The 17,174-nt window shown below is 36.5% G+C and overlaps 1 protein-coding gene across 1 annotated transcript in view; it reads left to right on the top strand.

The window, feature by feature from the left end:
* The window catches only part of TRMT13 (tRNA methyltransferase 13 homolog (S. cerevisiae)), a 48,590-nt gene extending 33,380 nt beyond the window's left edge, over window positions 1–15,210 (top strand). The window contains exons 10-11 of the mRNA XM_006831041.1: window positions 14,192–14,624; window positions 15,015–15,210. Of these exons, the coding sequence (XP_006831104.1) occupies window positions 14,192–14,624; window positions 15,015–15,210 (629 nt within the window). The remainder of the gene's footprint in view (window positions 1–14,191; window positions 14,625–15,014) is intronic.
* Window positions 15,211–17,174: the final 1,964 nt, after the last annotated feature.

The raw sequence follows: 17,174 nt of genomic DNA, 5'->3' as shown, positions 1-17,174 counted from the left end.
TGGCCCAGGATCGAACATTGTTTCGTTCTGCTGTGCATGGGGTCGCTATGAGTCGGTTCCGACTCGATGGCACCTGACAACAACAACAACAAATTTGATTGTGTGTATGTACTAAAGTTTGTTTAACCATTGTTCTGTTGATGGGCAATTAGGTTTTCTCTGTCTTTTTTATCTGTGTCCTTTAGACAGCATACTGATGGATCTTGTTTTCTTATCCATTCTGCGCTCTCTCTCTCATGACTGATACATTTAATCCATTTATACTTGGTGTAATTATTGATAGGTATGAATCGATTGCTGTGTGTGTGCTGTTTTTTTTTAATGTGCAGTAACGCTGATTTCTTTATTCCACATAATTTTCCATGCTGAATTCAATTTATTTGTGTGTTCTCATTTTCATTTCTATTAATGTTTACTAAATTTGATTTTCCTCTTTTATTTTGATGTGAAGGTGTATTGATTTTATTTGAGGTTATCCTGTAATTTATAAATTTTTCCCTATTTAAAGTCTGCTTTATCTTGAAATCTACTTGACTTCTTGCCATTATGAAGTTCTGTATTTACACTATTCCCTCTTTGCTTTGCAGGTATCATTATAAAGTGGTATCACTGGTTGCCTATTTTTAGTCTTGTAGATTTGTTTTATTTTAAATCTTAAAGATCTGGATTGAGTTCTGGGCAGTGTTTTCATGTATGATAGTCTCAGATTGTTGTCTGCTGTTGTTGGTTCATAGTCCAGAGAACTCCCTTTAGAGTTTTTTGTAAAGTTGGTCTGGTTATTACAAATTCCTTTAATATCTGTTTATCAAGAAACGTCATAATCTTACTGATGTGTCCCTAATTGTATTTGAGGGACAGTTTTGCTGGGTATGTGATTCTTGATTGGCAATTTTTTTCATTCAGGTTTGTATATGTCATCCCATTGCCTTCTTGCCTGCATCAGAGCTCAGTTTTATTGGTTCTCCTTTGTAGCTAGGTTTTTGTTTTTCCCAAGTGGCTCTCAGGATTCTTTCCTTGTCTTTGATTTTGGAAAGTGTGATTATGATATGTTTTAGTGGCTTTCTTTTGGGATCTACCCAGGTTGTGGTTCATTCCACGTCTTGTGTGATTATTTTCTCATCTTTCATGATGTTAGGGAAGTTTTCCTCCAATAACACTTCAACAATCTTCTCTGTACTTTTTATTGCCTCTTCTTGTTCTGGAATTCTGATCACCCATAAGTTGTTCCTCTTCATGGTGTCCCACATAACTCTTAGGCTTTCTTTCTTTGGATTTTTTCTGATTGTTTATTCTTTTTTCTAATTGTTCTTCTAGCATGCTAATATTAAGAGATTGATCTTCAGTCTCCCTAATTTAGACTTTCTTTTCTTTGAATGTATTCTTTTCCCCTTTCAGTGTATTGTCCATTTCTGAAATCTTAATATTAATCTTTAGTATTTCTAATTGCCTCCCGTAAAGATTTACACCCTCGGAAACTCTGTACAGGGTCGCTATGGGTCGGAACCGACTCGATGGTACTTAACAAACTCAATTTCTAATTGCAGGTTTTAGATTGTTTCAATATTTGTTTATTTTGTCTGTTTGTTTTTCCTGAATTCTTCTAAAGGTTTGTTTTTTTTTTTCTGTGTTCTTGCTTTCCTTAATCTTTCTTTCAGTTCTTACAGTAGTGGTTATGTGCGGTAGAGTCCGTTCTAACTCACAGCGACCCTGTACAGGGTCTCCAAGGCTATATATCTTTATAGGAGCAGAAAGCCTCATCTTTATCCTACGGAACAGCTGGTAGTTATAAGATATCTAAATATCATTCTTTTGAATTCTTTTTTATTTAGTTCCTTTGCCTTTTCTTCCTCAGGAATGTTTTCTGACTCTGCATCGTAATCATTTGTTTTTGCCATTCTGTTTGTCTACTGACTCTGGGACATTTTGGGGTTGTCAGATTAGTATTTAAGTGATGATTGTGTGTTGATGTGACCTTAGGCTCTCGCCAACTGTCTTTTAAGAGTGTAATTAGAGAATGGAAGTTTGTACACCATTCTCTTTCAGTTTAGGGTGGGTTTGGCTGGTATTGGCCTCTCGTTATCATTTGTGAGGTGGTAATAGGCACTGTGGGTTAATGCACCAGACTGCAAAGTCAGTTTGAACTGCAAGGTTGGTGGTTCAAGCTCACCAGCTGCTCCTTGAAACCCACCCTACACAGGGTCGCTATGGGTCGGAAACAACTCGACAGCACTTAACAACAACAACATAGGCACTAGTAAGGAGCTCTGGTAGAGTAGTGGGTACGAATCGGGCTGCTAATCTACTCAGTCTGCGGAGCCACTAGACCAGTACTTAGCCAGTCATCCTGCCCCCATGGGACTCTTGGTTCTAAGGAACACTGAAACCAACTCTATCCAGAGCCTTCACAAACTACTTTCAGATTGAGTGCCTTGAGCATAGATAGCACCGAGGAACTCCATCCAGGGCTGGGAACTCTGCTGTCCCATCCCACCCACACCCACCTTGTGAGTGCCTTAGTTTATAGGAGCCCCCAGAGTTTTATCTTCTCCAGGTCCAGTGGCTGTACTTTTTGGTTTTGTTTTTTCCTTTTGTTGTTTAATTATTTTTATTCTTTCTCCTCCTGCTTCTTTTTCCATTCCCTTGAACTTTACCCTTTATATCTCTACTTTTGTTTTTCCTTTTTTTCTTCTGTTTCTCATTTCCCTCTTCATCTTATTTTTTCCTTTTAATCTTTTACTCTTATTCTCTCTTTTCATGTTTCTTCTCCTTGGTTTTTCTAAGTGTTTTCTAAAATTTCTTTATTTTCTCTCTGATTTTTCTCTTCTGTTGCTCCAATTCCCTACCCCTCTTTCGTCTTTAAAGTTACTATATTCTTTTTTTTCTGGTTGCTGACTGTTTAGAAATTTTTTTTCTCTTTACATTGTTGGTTCCTTGTTTGTTTATTCTGTTTTGTTCGCTTGTGTATGTGTGTATAGGAGGGGTTTTCTTTTTCCTACGACAAGAGACAGCAACCGTGCCCACACAGCCAAGCCACAACTCTCCTCTGCAACTCCACTCAGTGGCAAGAGCTACTGAGTTGTTGTTGTTGTTGTTGTGTGCCGTGGAGTTGGTTATGACCTGTAGCGACCCTGTAGAGGGTTTCCGAGGCTGTAAATCTTTACGGGAGCAGAAAGCTTCATCTTACTCCCGCGGAGCGGCTGATAGTTTCGAACTGCTGACCTCAAGGTTCACAGGCCGATTTGTAACCACTACGCTACCAGTAGGGAAAAAGAAGGAATCACACCTTTCCCATCATCTAGATGAATCTGCTCTGCCAGACCTCCCATTGTGAAAGCTACTCACAAGATGGTCAATGCTGAGTCTGGGCAGCCATTAATGAATTAGTTTCCCTCTCTTGGCATCTCTGCTCAGCTCCTTCTCCCAGCAACCATTTAATCCACTTCTCTTAACTTTGCTCTGAAGTTCAGAGTTCCAGAATTCTCACCTGTGTCTGTTTCATTTGGTCTCTCATATTTTTGTTGTAAAGAGTCCATGTAGTGTGTGTGCCTACTCTTCCATCTTGCTTGAAGGTCTTACAGATACGTCTTAAACACAACCAAACACTCACAGGATTTATTTTCTGAGTTTAAAATATTGGAACCATAATTACATGGGACATCTGATCAGTTGGCATAAAATAGTTCTTAACGTTATGTTCTACATCCTCGTTAGTGAATTGTGGCTAGGGTCTTGAAAGCTTATAAGAAACTATTTAAGATACAGCTGTTGGTCTACACTCATCCAGAGCCAAAGCAAAGGAGGAAACCAGAGAAGAAATTAGTCTGCAGGACAAATAGTCTTTAAAGTATGGTCTCTTCTACCCTGAGACAGAAGAGCTGGATGGTCCCCGGCTACTGCTACACCATTCTAATCAGGGCCACAATAAATAGCATATCCTGATAGAATACCAAATTCCTAAAAAAATAATAACTTAATGTACTTATTGAGACCGAAGGATTCCCTGAGACTATTGCCACTAGATACTTCCTTAAACCTTGAACTGAAACTAACCCTTGAGGTTTTCCTTATAGCTAAGTAACAGATGGACTCACAAAAATAATGATTATTATCCATAAGCACTATGCATATTTTTAAAAAATCAACTTTATGAGACCAAACAATCAACAATTATTTTAAAACAATGAGACTCTAAGGGAGTAGGAAACGTAGATTCAGAAATTGAAGAACCACAGTAGAAATAATGAGAACGCTCACACATTGTAAGAATGTTACTACTGTTACCGAATAGTGTATATATAGAATTGTTGATGGGAACCTGCTGTGTAAACCTTCACAAAAAACACAACAAGATATTATTTTAAAAACATAGATAAATTTGAGATTTTGTGTAGTCTCGACATACCATTTATTCTTACTTCACAGCACTTAATTTAGCTGAGTATTTCTATTTCTAGGTTTAGAATCATTTATCTTTATTATTACTGCACTAAGGAAATATTACTGCACTAAGGAGCTCTGGTAGCGTAGTGGTTATGAATCGGGCTGTGAACCGCAAGGTCAGCAGTTCGAAACTATCAGCTGCTCCGTGGGAGAAAGATGAGACTTTCTGCTCCCATAAAGATTTATAGCCTTGGAAACCCTGTTTAGGGTTGCTATGGGTCGGAACTGACTCGAAGGCACTCAACAACAAACAACAACAATGTGTATTAAAAGGAATCCTGATGTGGCTCTGTATGTGAAGCTCTGGACTAAACCCTATACAGGGTTTCTATGACTCGGAACTGACTTGATTTCATTTAACTACAACAATGGTAACAATGTGTGTTTGAATTTATTCTGAATCCTGATTTGTTATGCTTTATAGACTATTTTCATTGTAGAATTGTATAGGTTCTTTGTTCTTGGTTTTCAAAAATTTCTTGGTATGGTTCATTTTACCTGTTTTGTTGGTTGCTTGGTGGACCCTTTTATTTGTAGCAATAATTCTCAATCAGAAGCAGTTTTGCCTCCTAGGGGTCATATTTCTGACTATTTTGGTGGTTACATCATTAGGGATCTGCTGGCATCCGTTGGGTAGAGAGACCAGGGATTCTGCTAAACACCCTATAAGATCCAGGATAGTCCCCCACAACACAGAATTACTGGGCACAAAATGTTAGTAATTCCCAGGATGAGAAAAATATCACTTAGCAATTCCAGACCTCTCAGCTTTCCAGGAAATTCTGCATTCATTCTCTGATAATTATTCTACCTTTATATAATCGCTTATTTTTACCAAGTTGCTCTTTTCCATTTGTTAGGTTTGTTTCTTTCAAGTTAAAGTCTGCTCTCAAACATCTGGTATTTCTTGATGGTCTGTTCATAGTTAAAAGATCTAGAATATAGGTGTGGTTGACTCTGAGCTTTATCCTAGGGTGATATGCTTAACGTTTTATCTTCCTGGACTGGTTAAACTCCCCCAGAGACGACTCTTTAGATCACCTGCCTAGGAGGTAGCGTTTTAACTACTGTAGTACCAACGTATTGGGTCCGAGTGGAAACAAGAGTTGAAGTATATGCACACTCACTCACTCAGTCCTATTTTACCATACTTCATCTCTCAGTTGCTATTGTCCCTCAGTGCAGACACCTACTCTTGTTTTTTTGTTTTTTGTGGGGGTTTTTTTGCCTAGCATAGTGTTTAATCAAAAGACACCAGGAACTTTCAGCTTCACAGAACTATAGTAAAATAGTAGAGTTTTCAAATGCACATAGTCTGAGACTCTGGTCTCAATTTTGGGGAAGAGAACTTGCTTGGGATTATCTGTGGTGGTGGTACTGAAGTCCTTCCTCTTACCTCTCCAAACACGCCCCAAACCACTTCTCTTTCCCCAAAGCTGGCCTCAGTTTGGACACCCACTCTTTTAACAGAATTGGCAATCTTCCACCAAATGAGCCTACTACTTAAATGATCTTTCACCAATATAGCCATTAATATAGCCATTCCAACTCTGCTTTCAAAGTACTTGATTGCCTAAAGTTCCAGAATCTTTGAGATTCTTGGCATAAATAAGGTTCATTCTTAGCCTTCCTTACTTTTGTCTCCTTTTCTCTTTTAACAGACCTTGCAGAGTTTATGCTTTTTAACAAATCCTTTAACTCTTATTTTGGTGGTATTTGAGAAGGGAATAAGCTAGATGCTAGTTTTCATTTGCAATCTTTGCACAAAAGTTCATCTGCCATATTTACCAAGCTGAAAGAAATGAAGGAAGAGGCAACAAGTTGATGTGTGAAACCATGGAAGGACTTTCTCAAACATGCTTTCTTTTTGCACTCATTTATAATAAGTTTCTTGAAGTATCATAATTTAAACCCCTGTAAGTAAAGGCACATTTTCTTATAGCAAATATTATCATCTCAAAGAAATACCCCAGATACATTGGAATATTTACTGAGTACTTTTTTGGGACTAGATACTGTATTAGAATTTGTAGGAAACATACTTATATTAATTTTATAAGAAGGAAAATGAATAGGAGGCAAAATGAAAGCCATGATTGTGATATCGTACATTTTGCTGCAGTAGCATGCCCCAGTAGTTCAGTGAAGGAGTCCTGATGGTGTAGTGGCTAACGTGCAACAGTCAAAAGGCCAGCAGTTCAAACATTTTAGCAACAATTCTCAATTAGAAGCAATTTTGTCTCCTAGGGGATATATGGTAATATCTCTGACATTTTTAGTTGTTACTTCATTGGTTTCCTCATAGGAATATGGGACAGCAAAATGGTGTGGCAGTCTGCTCCCATGAATATTACCACCTCGGAAACCCTATGGGGCAGTTTTCCTTTGTCCTGTAGGGCCACTATGAGTACGAATTGACTCAACAACAGTTAGTTTAGTGGCACAGAGGTTAACCCCTTAGCTGCTAACAGAAAGGTTCAAATCTATTAGCTGCTACGTGGGAGAAATAGTCTGCTTCCATTAGGATTACAGCCTTGGAAACCCTATAGGGGAGTTCTACTCTGTCCTACTGAGTTGCTATGAGTAGGAATCGGCTTGATTGCAATTGGTACTTCATCATCTTAATTTTTTTTTTCTTTTACTTTTACAGAACTATTCAAACTATTTTCTTATTTTCAGAACAATATGAATAGCTATGAAGTACTGGTATGGAGCTGTAGGATAAACACTGGACTGCTAACCACATGGTTACAGTTCAAACCCACCAGCTGCTCCTCAGAAACCCTATACAGGGTTGCTGTGAGTCAGAAATCAGTGCCATCGAGTCAGTTTTGACCCATAGTGACCCTGTGTAGGGTTTCCAAGGAACAACTGGTGAGCTTGAACTGCCAATCTTGTGGTTCAAACTGACTTTGCAGTCCAGAGCATTAACTCATCAAACCACACCAGAACTCCAACAACATAATAAGAATATCTTATTCTTGATCGTCAAGGTATATTAAAAGTTCATTTATAGTTTTAAATATAATATTGGAGTCCAAGTGTGGCACTGTAGGATAAGCACTGGTCTGCTAACCACAATGTTGGTAGTTCAAACCCCATCAGCTGTTCCTTGGAAACCTATACAAGGTCACTATGAGTCGGAACCAACTCGATGGCACTGAACAATAACGGCATTGTTTTTTCTGCTACATTATATGTTGACTTACTATTCATGTAAAATCTTCTAGTAAAGAAACTTAAATCCTTTTACCAATGGATTGATACTTAGCAAAATAAGTCTTTGAGGGAGGCAAATTCTGAGTTTCTGTCAATGGATTAATAAATATTTAGCATGGTATAGAAGAAAGCATTGTTTAAGATTCAAGTAACTTTGATTCTAATTCTGATTTTGTCACTAGCCAACTGCAGTAACTTAGCAAGCTGCTACATCTTTGAACCTGTTATTCTTAAATTGTAGTAAAGTAAGAATTTTTGGTTTATGCTTCCTTCAGCTATAAAATCTAGAGGTTCTAATTATTTCCTTCTTTTGGAAGGCTACCTCACAAGGAACTAACAAAACTCACATTTCCCTTTATTTCAGACAAGGTTCCTTTGCTAACAGAAGAAAAACTACCTGTGGTAGGAATTGGAAAGCATTTGTGTGGTGTGGCAACAGGTATGTAAACAGACTAATAATGTCTTGACTAACACATTAATTTCTAGCTTAACATGGCCTGCTTATTTAGATAGCCTATTTTGAATAATTTAAATCACTTATGCTTATAACTCATTGGTCCTGTGTAATCTCAAATACAGAACTTTCCTATTTATTTATTTGACTGAAGAGAGTGTGGGTAAATACTCTCATATGGGACCTTAAAGTTCTTACAGTTACATTTCATCCCCAAACATAAATCATTTATAAAACATATATGAATTCATCCCTGAAATTAATTGATTTTTTTTTTTTAAAGGAGTTCTTTGTGGGAGACTCCGAATCTTGTATTACTAGACATTTCTTTTTTTAAATCAGGATCCTGGGATATCAGTAAGGAGAACAGGAAAAATTAAATATTACGCAAAAAAAGCTAAGATGTCTTGTCTTAGCACTTTTATCCATCAGATTTAGCATGTTGAAATGGAAAGAACATGGGCTTTGGAATCAGATCATCTAGGGTTCAGTTGTGCTGTGTTATCTTTGCAAATTATATAACCTGAGTTTGATTACCTCATAGGCTTATGGGGCTAATAAGACATAATTTTCTAGGTCACATACTATTGACATATATTAGTACTCACTAAATGTTAACTATTATTAGCTCTTCTTTTTGACTCATGCTAATATAATAATTGGACTTCTGGTGTGGCATTGTAGGGTAAGCACTAGATTGCTAACCACAAGGTTGACAGTTCAAACCCACCAGTTGCTCCTTGGAAAGCTTATTCAAGGTAGCTATGAGTCAGAACTGACTTGATAGCACTTAACAACAACAATATAATCATCAGTATGAGAAACTTACAGCCCCCATACAATGTTAATTAAATTAGGTGGAAATGGCTTTGAAAAGATATATTTTTATTGTCTTGATAGTTTTTAGTCTGCATTTGTGTACCTGATCTCATTTAGTCATCATAAAAGTTCTCTGAAGTAAGCCAATTCTGCCTCAGCCGGCAGGGAGCACAATTCTTTGAGTTTTAGTTTTCTCAGTTGCTATCTAAACTTTCTCCTACCTGTCTAATCCAAGTTTCTCATTGGCCAGATCTATTTCTCATGTCCCACATTGTTCACTCTGTCTGAATTCCTACTTCCTTACTCTATTATTAAGGAGCCCTGGTGGTGCTGTTAGCCAGAAGGTCGGTGGTTCAAACCTGACAGCTGCTGTACGGGAGAAAAATGAGGCTGTCTGTTTTTATAAAGATTTAGTGTCTCAGAAACCCTATGAGTTGGAATTGATCCATGGCAATGGATTTTAGGTTTGGGGTACTCTGCTATTACCATGGAGTCTTGGTGTAGTACTACAGGATAAATTACTGGACCGCAAGGTTGACTTGAACCGCAAGATCAGTGGTTCAAACCCACCATCCACTGCTCAGAAACCCTATACAGTGTCACTGTGAGTCGGACCCGACTCTACAACACTTAACAACAATAACATTGTTATTGTATTACAGATCACATCTGTGCTGAAATTGCTTACTTTTGTTGAAATTCTGTTTCCTTCCTTTGTTTTTTTTAACTTTTTATTGTGGATTGAGTGAAGATTTATAGACAAAATCATTTTTACATTCAACAAATTATGCACTTTGTTTTCATCTCAATAATTAAAATTCCTAGCCTGCAACAAGTTATCCTACTTCCTCCCTGTGGCTAATCCACTCCTTGCAACAACAGTCACTCTACTTCCTCGCTTTGGTTTCCCATTTACCATGTATAGTTCACAAATGAACAAAGCAAAACGATTTGATGTAGATATACAAAGCAAAAAATGCATAGTCATTTAAATGTTCAAAGGACACATTCTGCAAGCCAACCTCCTACCTGAAGGCACACAGTCTTACTCAAACCTTGGGCCACAGCATAATTGCTCTGTCTCTGCATGCCACCGCCTTTGCCACCATCTCTGCTGTTGCTGCTTTGCTAGGTAGGATCTCATGTTTGACTCATGCTTTTCCTTCTTGATGGTCCTGGGATCATCTGTTCCTGAATGGAAGATTAACTACTCCCCCATCTTAGTTACATATCTTCTATAATTACAGGTGTGACCATCACAATTAATCCTGTAAACAATTATTCACAATTGAATCATGAAATCCTATCCCGAATCATCCCCCATCCCCTTTCACCAGATCGATCTAGAAAAGAGGGGAACTATTCAGGGAGGATTCTACTTTATCCCTCTCATTCTGTTTCCTTTCTTTTTGTGAACCTTTTCTTCATTTTTTGCTACATGAATACCATTCATTCTCTGTTTCACTCATGAACTTTCCACTACCTTTTCTTTAAATATTGATATTCAAATCCATATGCTAAATGCCCTATATGTCTTTCCCTTTCTTAAAACTCTTCAGTAACTCGGAATCCCCTTCCTGTTCAAAGCACGTGAGATGAAGTCTCACCATCCTTGCTTCTAAGGAGCATTCTGGGTGTACTTCTTCCAAAACAGATTTGTTTGTTCTTCTGTTAGTCCGAGGTACTTTCAATAGTTTTCACTAACACCATAGTTCAAATATATCATTTCTTCTCTGATCTTCTTTATTCATTGTCCAGCTTTCCCATGCATACGAAGCAGTTGAAAATACTATGGCTTGAGTAAGGTTCACCTTAATCCTCAAAGTGACTTCTTTGTTCTGTAATACGTCTAAAAAAGTGTTGTGCAGCAGATTTGCCTAATGCAAATCTTGATTTCTTAAATATGAGTGCTGATTATGGTTCCAAGCACAATTTCAGTCCTTTTCTCCATTTATCAGGATGTTATCTATTGGTCCAGTTGTGAGGATTTTTGTTTTCTTTACCTTGAGGTGCAATCCATACTGAAGGCTATGTGTAGTCTTTGATCTTCATTACTAAGTATTTCACATCCTCTTAGACTTATGTTGTGGCACTGTAGTAACAGCATTGGACTGAAAACTATAAGATAGGCAGTTCAAATCCACCAGCTGCTCTTCAGAAACCCTATACAGGGTCGCTGTGAGTCGGAACCAACTCAATGGCACTTAATAACAGTAACAACAACAGTAGCTTTCAGCAAGTAAGGTTGTCACCTGCGTATCGCAGGTTGTTAATGAGCATTTCTACAATCCTGTTGCCACATTCTACTTCATATAGTTCAGCTTCTCTGATTATTTTCTCAGCATACAGATTGAATAAATATGGTGAAAAGATAGAATCCTGATTTTAAACCATGCAATATTCCCTTGTTCTGTGTGAGCGACAGTTTCCTGGTCTATTTACAGGGACTGCGTGAGAATAATTAAGTGTTCTGGAATTCCCATTCTTTACAATGTTATCATTAGTTTGTTAGGATCTACACGGTCAAATGCCTTTCATAGTCAATAAAATACCAGTTAATATCTTCCTGGTACTCTGTTTTCAACCAGTATCCATGTGACTTCAGCAACAGTATCCATTGTTCCACGTTTTCTTACGAATCCAACTTGAATATCTGACATCTCCCTATCAATATACTACTGCCATTATGTTTGCATTATAAGCAACATTTTATGCATGTGATAATAACGCTATTGTCCAATGATTTCTGCATTCTGTTGAGTCACCTTTCATTGGAATGGGCACAAATATGGATCTCTTCCGGTTAGTTGGCCAGGTAGCTGTCTTCCAAATTTTTTGGCATAAACAAATGAACCCCTCCAGCACTTCATCAGTTAGTAGAAACATTTCAATTTGTATTTCATCAATTCCTGGAGCCTTTTTGTTTTACTTGAACTTCTTTCAATATCATTGGTTCTTAATCCTGAAATGGTTGGACATCAACCAGTTCTAACTTTTTGGTATTGTTACTTCCATCATCTTTTGTTGTTTGCTACATTGTTCAATATTTTGTTCATAGAATCCTTTAAAATTGCTTGAGTTTTTTTTCAAGAGAAAGGAAGCCATATTATTGGAACTAGTACTTTGGATTTTAAATTAAAAAAAAAAAAAAGTTTAAATACAACATACTGGTCCGAATAATATGACTTCCTCATTCCTGTTTGCCACTTCCTGCCTTAACAGTTCTACAGCATTATTTTCCCAAATACTTGTTGACTCATAATGACCCTGTAGGAGAGAATGGAACTGTCCATAGAATTTCCAAGACTGTAACCTTTATGGAGAAGCTCTGGTAGCATAGTGCTTACGAGTTGGGCTGCTAACCTCACCGTCAACAGTTTGAAACTACCAGCTGTTCCACAGGAGAAAGATGAGGCTTTTTACTCCGGTAAAGATTTACAGTCTTGGAAACCCTATGCAGGGTCGCTATGAGTCGGAATCGTCTCCACGGCACATCACCGCCAACAACAACCTTTATGGAAGTAGACTGCCATCTCTTCCTCCTGTAGAGTGACTAGTGGGTTCCAATCGCCCACCTTTTGGTACTTAACCACTGTAACACCGGGCTCCTTTTTACCCAGTTACCATTGCTGTTTCTGTTCTAGGAATTCTACCCACCTACGCGGTCAAAAAAACTAGTCAGTTTCTACTCATTCTTCAGATGACAACTTCTTAAATATTAAGATATACCAGCTTAGTATTTGTCATATTGCCCTCTGTGTATCTTTGCCTTATTATTTTGTAATTATTCATTTATATATACAATTCTCCCACTGCACTGCAATTTTTTTTTTTTTCCACATGGGGCAGTTCCTAACACAATGCTTGGTATGTAACAAGAACTCAGTAAATGTTTGAATGATTGAATAGTCTTGGTCAAGGTTTGCTGTGTATGTGGCTTTGTCACTTACTGTTTTGTAAATGATGGATTGAAATAGATTACTATACCACCTCCTAATTCTAAAATAGCATATTGGTTTCATCACATTTCTGGTTATTCACACTTCTGAAAATCATTTAAGTCAAATATAAATACAAGAATGACTAAATATATTTTGTAAGAAGATAGTAGTGTACAGAATAATAGGCTAGCTATTGTTTTCTCTATACGGTGAGTTCCCAATGTTTGCTCACTTGAATTCATATATTGAATTAAATATGTTAGTAGTTATCAGATCATTTTGTATTCAATTATGACATCTATGGGTGTTAAAATTTTAATATACATATATACTTTTGATTAAACAAAGTGACAATCTAATCAATTAGAATATATGTTTTATAGAAGGGTATATTTGAGTTCTCTGAAGTGTAGTAGTTGTAAGTGGGAAATAGCTATAGTCCTCAAAAATTTATTTAGTATTTAAATGCACAAAATTTTTTCCATTTTAAAATGTAGTAATCTACCAAATACTTATGTGTATTAATCATCATGGCACCCTCATTTTTTTGCACATGAAAGGTACTCAGTAGCTATTCGTTGAAAGCATGTCTATATGTATGCAGTAAAACTGCTCATTGAGGCCTGCTTTCCACATCTGACCTCTTCTAAACTCCTAAACTCATCATTATTTGCCGTGAGCATCTTAAATTTAAGGACTGACTTCCACCTAAGCAAAGCTACCTTTCATCTGTTTTAAGTTTTTTTTATTTAAAAACTTCCCTTAAATGTAAGTGTTGTTGTTGTTGTTAAGTGCCGTCGAGTCGGTTCCGACCCATAGCGACCCTGTACAGGGTTTCCAAGGGTGTAAATCCTTACGGGAGTAGAAAGCCTCATCTTTCTCCCGTGGAGCGGCTGGTAGTTTTGAACCGCTGACCTTAAGGTTCGCAGCCCGATTCGTAACCACTACGCTACCAGAGCTCCTTTAAATGTAAGTGTAGGAACAAAAAAAAAATTTTCTATATAAGTCATTTCCGCAGGTAGGGTCAGAGAAATGAGAGTCAACTCAAGTTTTCCCAGTTGTAGATCTTATGCTTCAGGCAGTTTGATTGGCAAATGGGCTTTCTGTAGAATAAATCTTTAGATAAAGTGAGACGATAATCAGAAAAAGAGCAAATACAAACAAATTTGGTAACTCATGAAAGAAGCTATACAAATATAAAGCTAAGTAGGTTTCTGTTGTTGGGCTTTTAAAAACCATACTGCTTATTTAATAGGTGTACAAAGAATTCATTTGTAAAGATGATGTGGTTTGGGGGGCCACATAATTGTGTTTGCAGATCTTGCATTACGATGTTTGGTTGAAACCTATGCTGCCAGTTGTGAGGAAAGGAATGAAGAACCTTTAGCCAAACGCATAAAGAATGATAAAACAGAAACAGAGATTAACACTTTGGCCAAGGAAGGAAATGAAAAAAATGTCCCAGAGAAGTGGACCCCTGTGGCTGGCATTGTTATTGCACTCTGTTGTCACCATAGGTGTGATTGGAGACATTATGTGGGCAAAGAATATTTCAGGGCTCTAGGCCTTGGAGCAGTGGAATTCCACTATTTCCAGCGAATGAGTAGTTGGGCGACTTGTGGGATGCGGAACACATCTTTGGAAGCCTCAAACTTTACCACAAAGAGAAAAGAGAATGCGGATGATGCGAGTGAAGAGCATGATGGTGATGGATACAGGATGGCAGATGATAGTACTGATCATTTACCTGGGTAAGTGGTGACTTTTGCAATGTACAGCATTAAAGGAGAAACATTTTATCACTGCTATCCTTTCTTTGTAGATGAGTATTTTATAAAAATTTATTCATGAAAATATCTTTTATAATTTAATTTAAAAATAAATTACATATTTTTAAATTGTGGTCATACATTAAATCTGTCTTGAAATCAAGAAATATAGTACCCAGTGTATTGTGGGTTATTCAATACCTTCTTAATGAATGTTTTTGTTGTTAAAGTGCTGTCGAGTCAGTTCTGACCCATAGAAACCCTATATAGGGTTTGCAGTCCAGCTCATTAACTCACAACAGTGACTAAAATGAGTTTTTATAAGTGTTTATAAAATTACAATATTGTTTTATATGTGTTTATCCAATTTAGGTTTCTTACTGTTGGAGAAAAGAAGAAAATAGGACATCTTTGTAAATTGCTGATTGACCAAGGCCGAGTACAGTATTTACAGCAGAAGGGATTCAATCCTGCTTTACAATACTATACAGACCCTCTGGTGTCTTTGGAAAATGTATTGTTAACAGCTCTACCAAATCATTCGTCACCACCAGAAACAATTGCTTAGTGGAAAAGAAATTTTGAACATCTGTCTTCCACCAAAAAAAATAATAATAATAAATTTTTAATTGTATTTTTTATATTCATAAAATATAATGTAAATAGCAGGTAATATGAACTTTTTAAAAATGTTGTGGCCTCATGTAACTTTGGTAATAATAGCTGTGCTTTTGACTTCAGAGTCCAAAATCAGAGAATTCACCAAGTTCCCAAAGTAATCCTCTTCCAGAGCAAGGTATCTTGAATTATATGTCAGTATTTTCAGAGATCAGTAATGATATCAGCTGTTGACTTGGTTATCTGAAACACACATAACATGTCAACATGTAACTGTTATATTAACTTTCTATTTACATCAATTTTGGGAATTTATTTTCCTTCACCTTTATTTAATATTTCTCGTTTAGATAATGATCAAGTGTCAGTTTGTAACAAGGACCAATCTGAGAATTTGAAAAATGTCTAGGTTTCTTTTTCCAATTGTGACTTTAAAAAAAAAAAAAAAAATGCAAACAAATTCAAAGTTGTTTATAGTCAGTATGAAATCACCTTCAGAGTTCCAGAATCATATGTGTATTTATATATTGTCAGAATTTGTCCAGAACTGAAGGAATATTTTTAAGAAAAACAGCTATTTTATGGCATTTTTAGTTGGATAATTATCTGGTTAGAACATAAAAGAAAAAAAAAAAATCACCTACAAGCATAATTAACAAATTCTATTTTAAATTTGTAAATAACTTCTGAATATAATTAGGTATCTGAAATTGTTAGCAGGCAGTGTTTACACACGCAAATACAAATGAAAGTATATTCTCCTATTTGTCAGAATAATTGGTAATAAAGTAGAAATTGAATATTGAAGCCAAAAAGTTTCTCACAGTAGGCTGTATTTAATGTCATTGGTGGTGTTGATACACAGGTAAATATGAAACTCAAATACATGATTTAACTGCTACTCGTTTTCCACATTACTTGGTTTATTCCTCTTATTTTGTAAAATTTATCTTTACCTAATTTTGGTATATTTGCTGAGACAGTGATCCAGAATTATTATTTTTAGCGATTATAATGATATTTCATGATAATTATACTTAATCCTATAGGTCTATGCATGCACAAATTATAAATTAAAGCCTAACCCATTTTTTTAATTTCTGACCTTTCTACCGTAGTTTAATCTCATTTGTTTTATCTGCTGCCTAGGTTCAAATCCTACCCCTCCCATCCCTCAGCTGTGTGACCTGGGCAAGCTACTTATCTCTCTGTGCCTCAATTTCCTCCTCATAAAATGGAGGTGATGATAATATAATTACCTACCTCAAAAGGTTTTGGCAAGCATCGAAAACCAAACCCATTGCCACCGAGTCATAGTGACCCTAGTACAGAGTAGAACTGTCCCACAGTATTTTCAAGGCTGCAGTCTTTACAGAAGCAGACATACTGCCACATCTTTCTTCTGCAGAGCTCAAACCATCAGTTTTTGGTTAGCACCTGTATACTGATTAGAATAGTTCTGAGCACAGACTAATAATCTAATAAATGTTAACTGTTATTAGTAATTCATGACTTATTTTTAATATAATAGGCAGGCTTTAATTTTATTATCTCTTGGTTAATGTTATTTTTTTCTTCTTTTTCTAATAGTTTTATATCGAATATTATTAAACTCCATTAGTTTATTTTGTCAAGGGCCCCAGACAAAAGGATATAAATGAAGATAAAATATTATTTAATAATTAACCAGATTTTATTATATCAATGTTAATTTGAATTATATAATTTGTTTTGCATTATTTAGCAATTTGCACCCAGAAATAAAAGGTATTCTATAAAAGGTATAATGTCTTATGTTTTCTGAAACACATTGTTGTTACTGTTGTTAAGTGCCACTGAGTCAGTTCCAACTCCCATCAACCTTGTGTAAGGTTTCTAAGGAGGACTGGTGGTGGGTTTAAACCCCCAACCTCG

This window comes from Chrysochloris asiatica, unplaced genomic scaffold, assembly GCF_000296735.1.
Source record: "Chrysochloris asiatica unplaced genomic scaffold, ChrAsi1.0 scaffold00002, whole genome shotgun sequence".
NCBI lineage: Eukaryota > Metazoa > Chordata > Mammalia > Afrosoricida > Chrysochloridae > Chrysochloris > Chrysochloris asiatica.
Note: the sequence above shows the minus strand (reverse complement) of the source record. Positions and strands in the feature narration are given on the sequence as shown.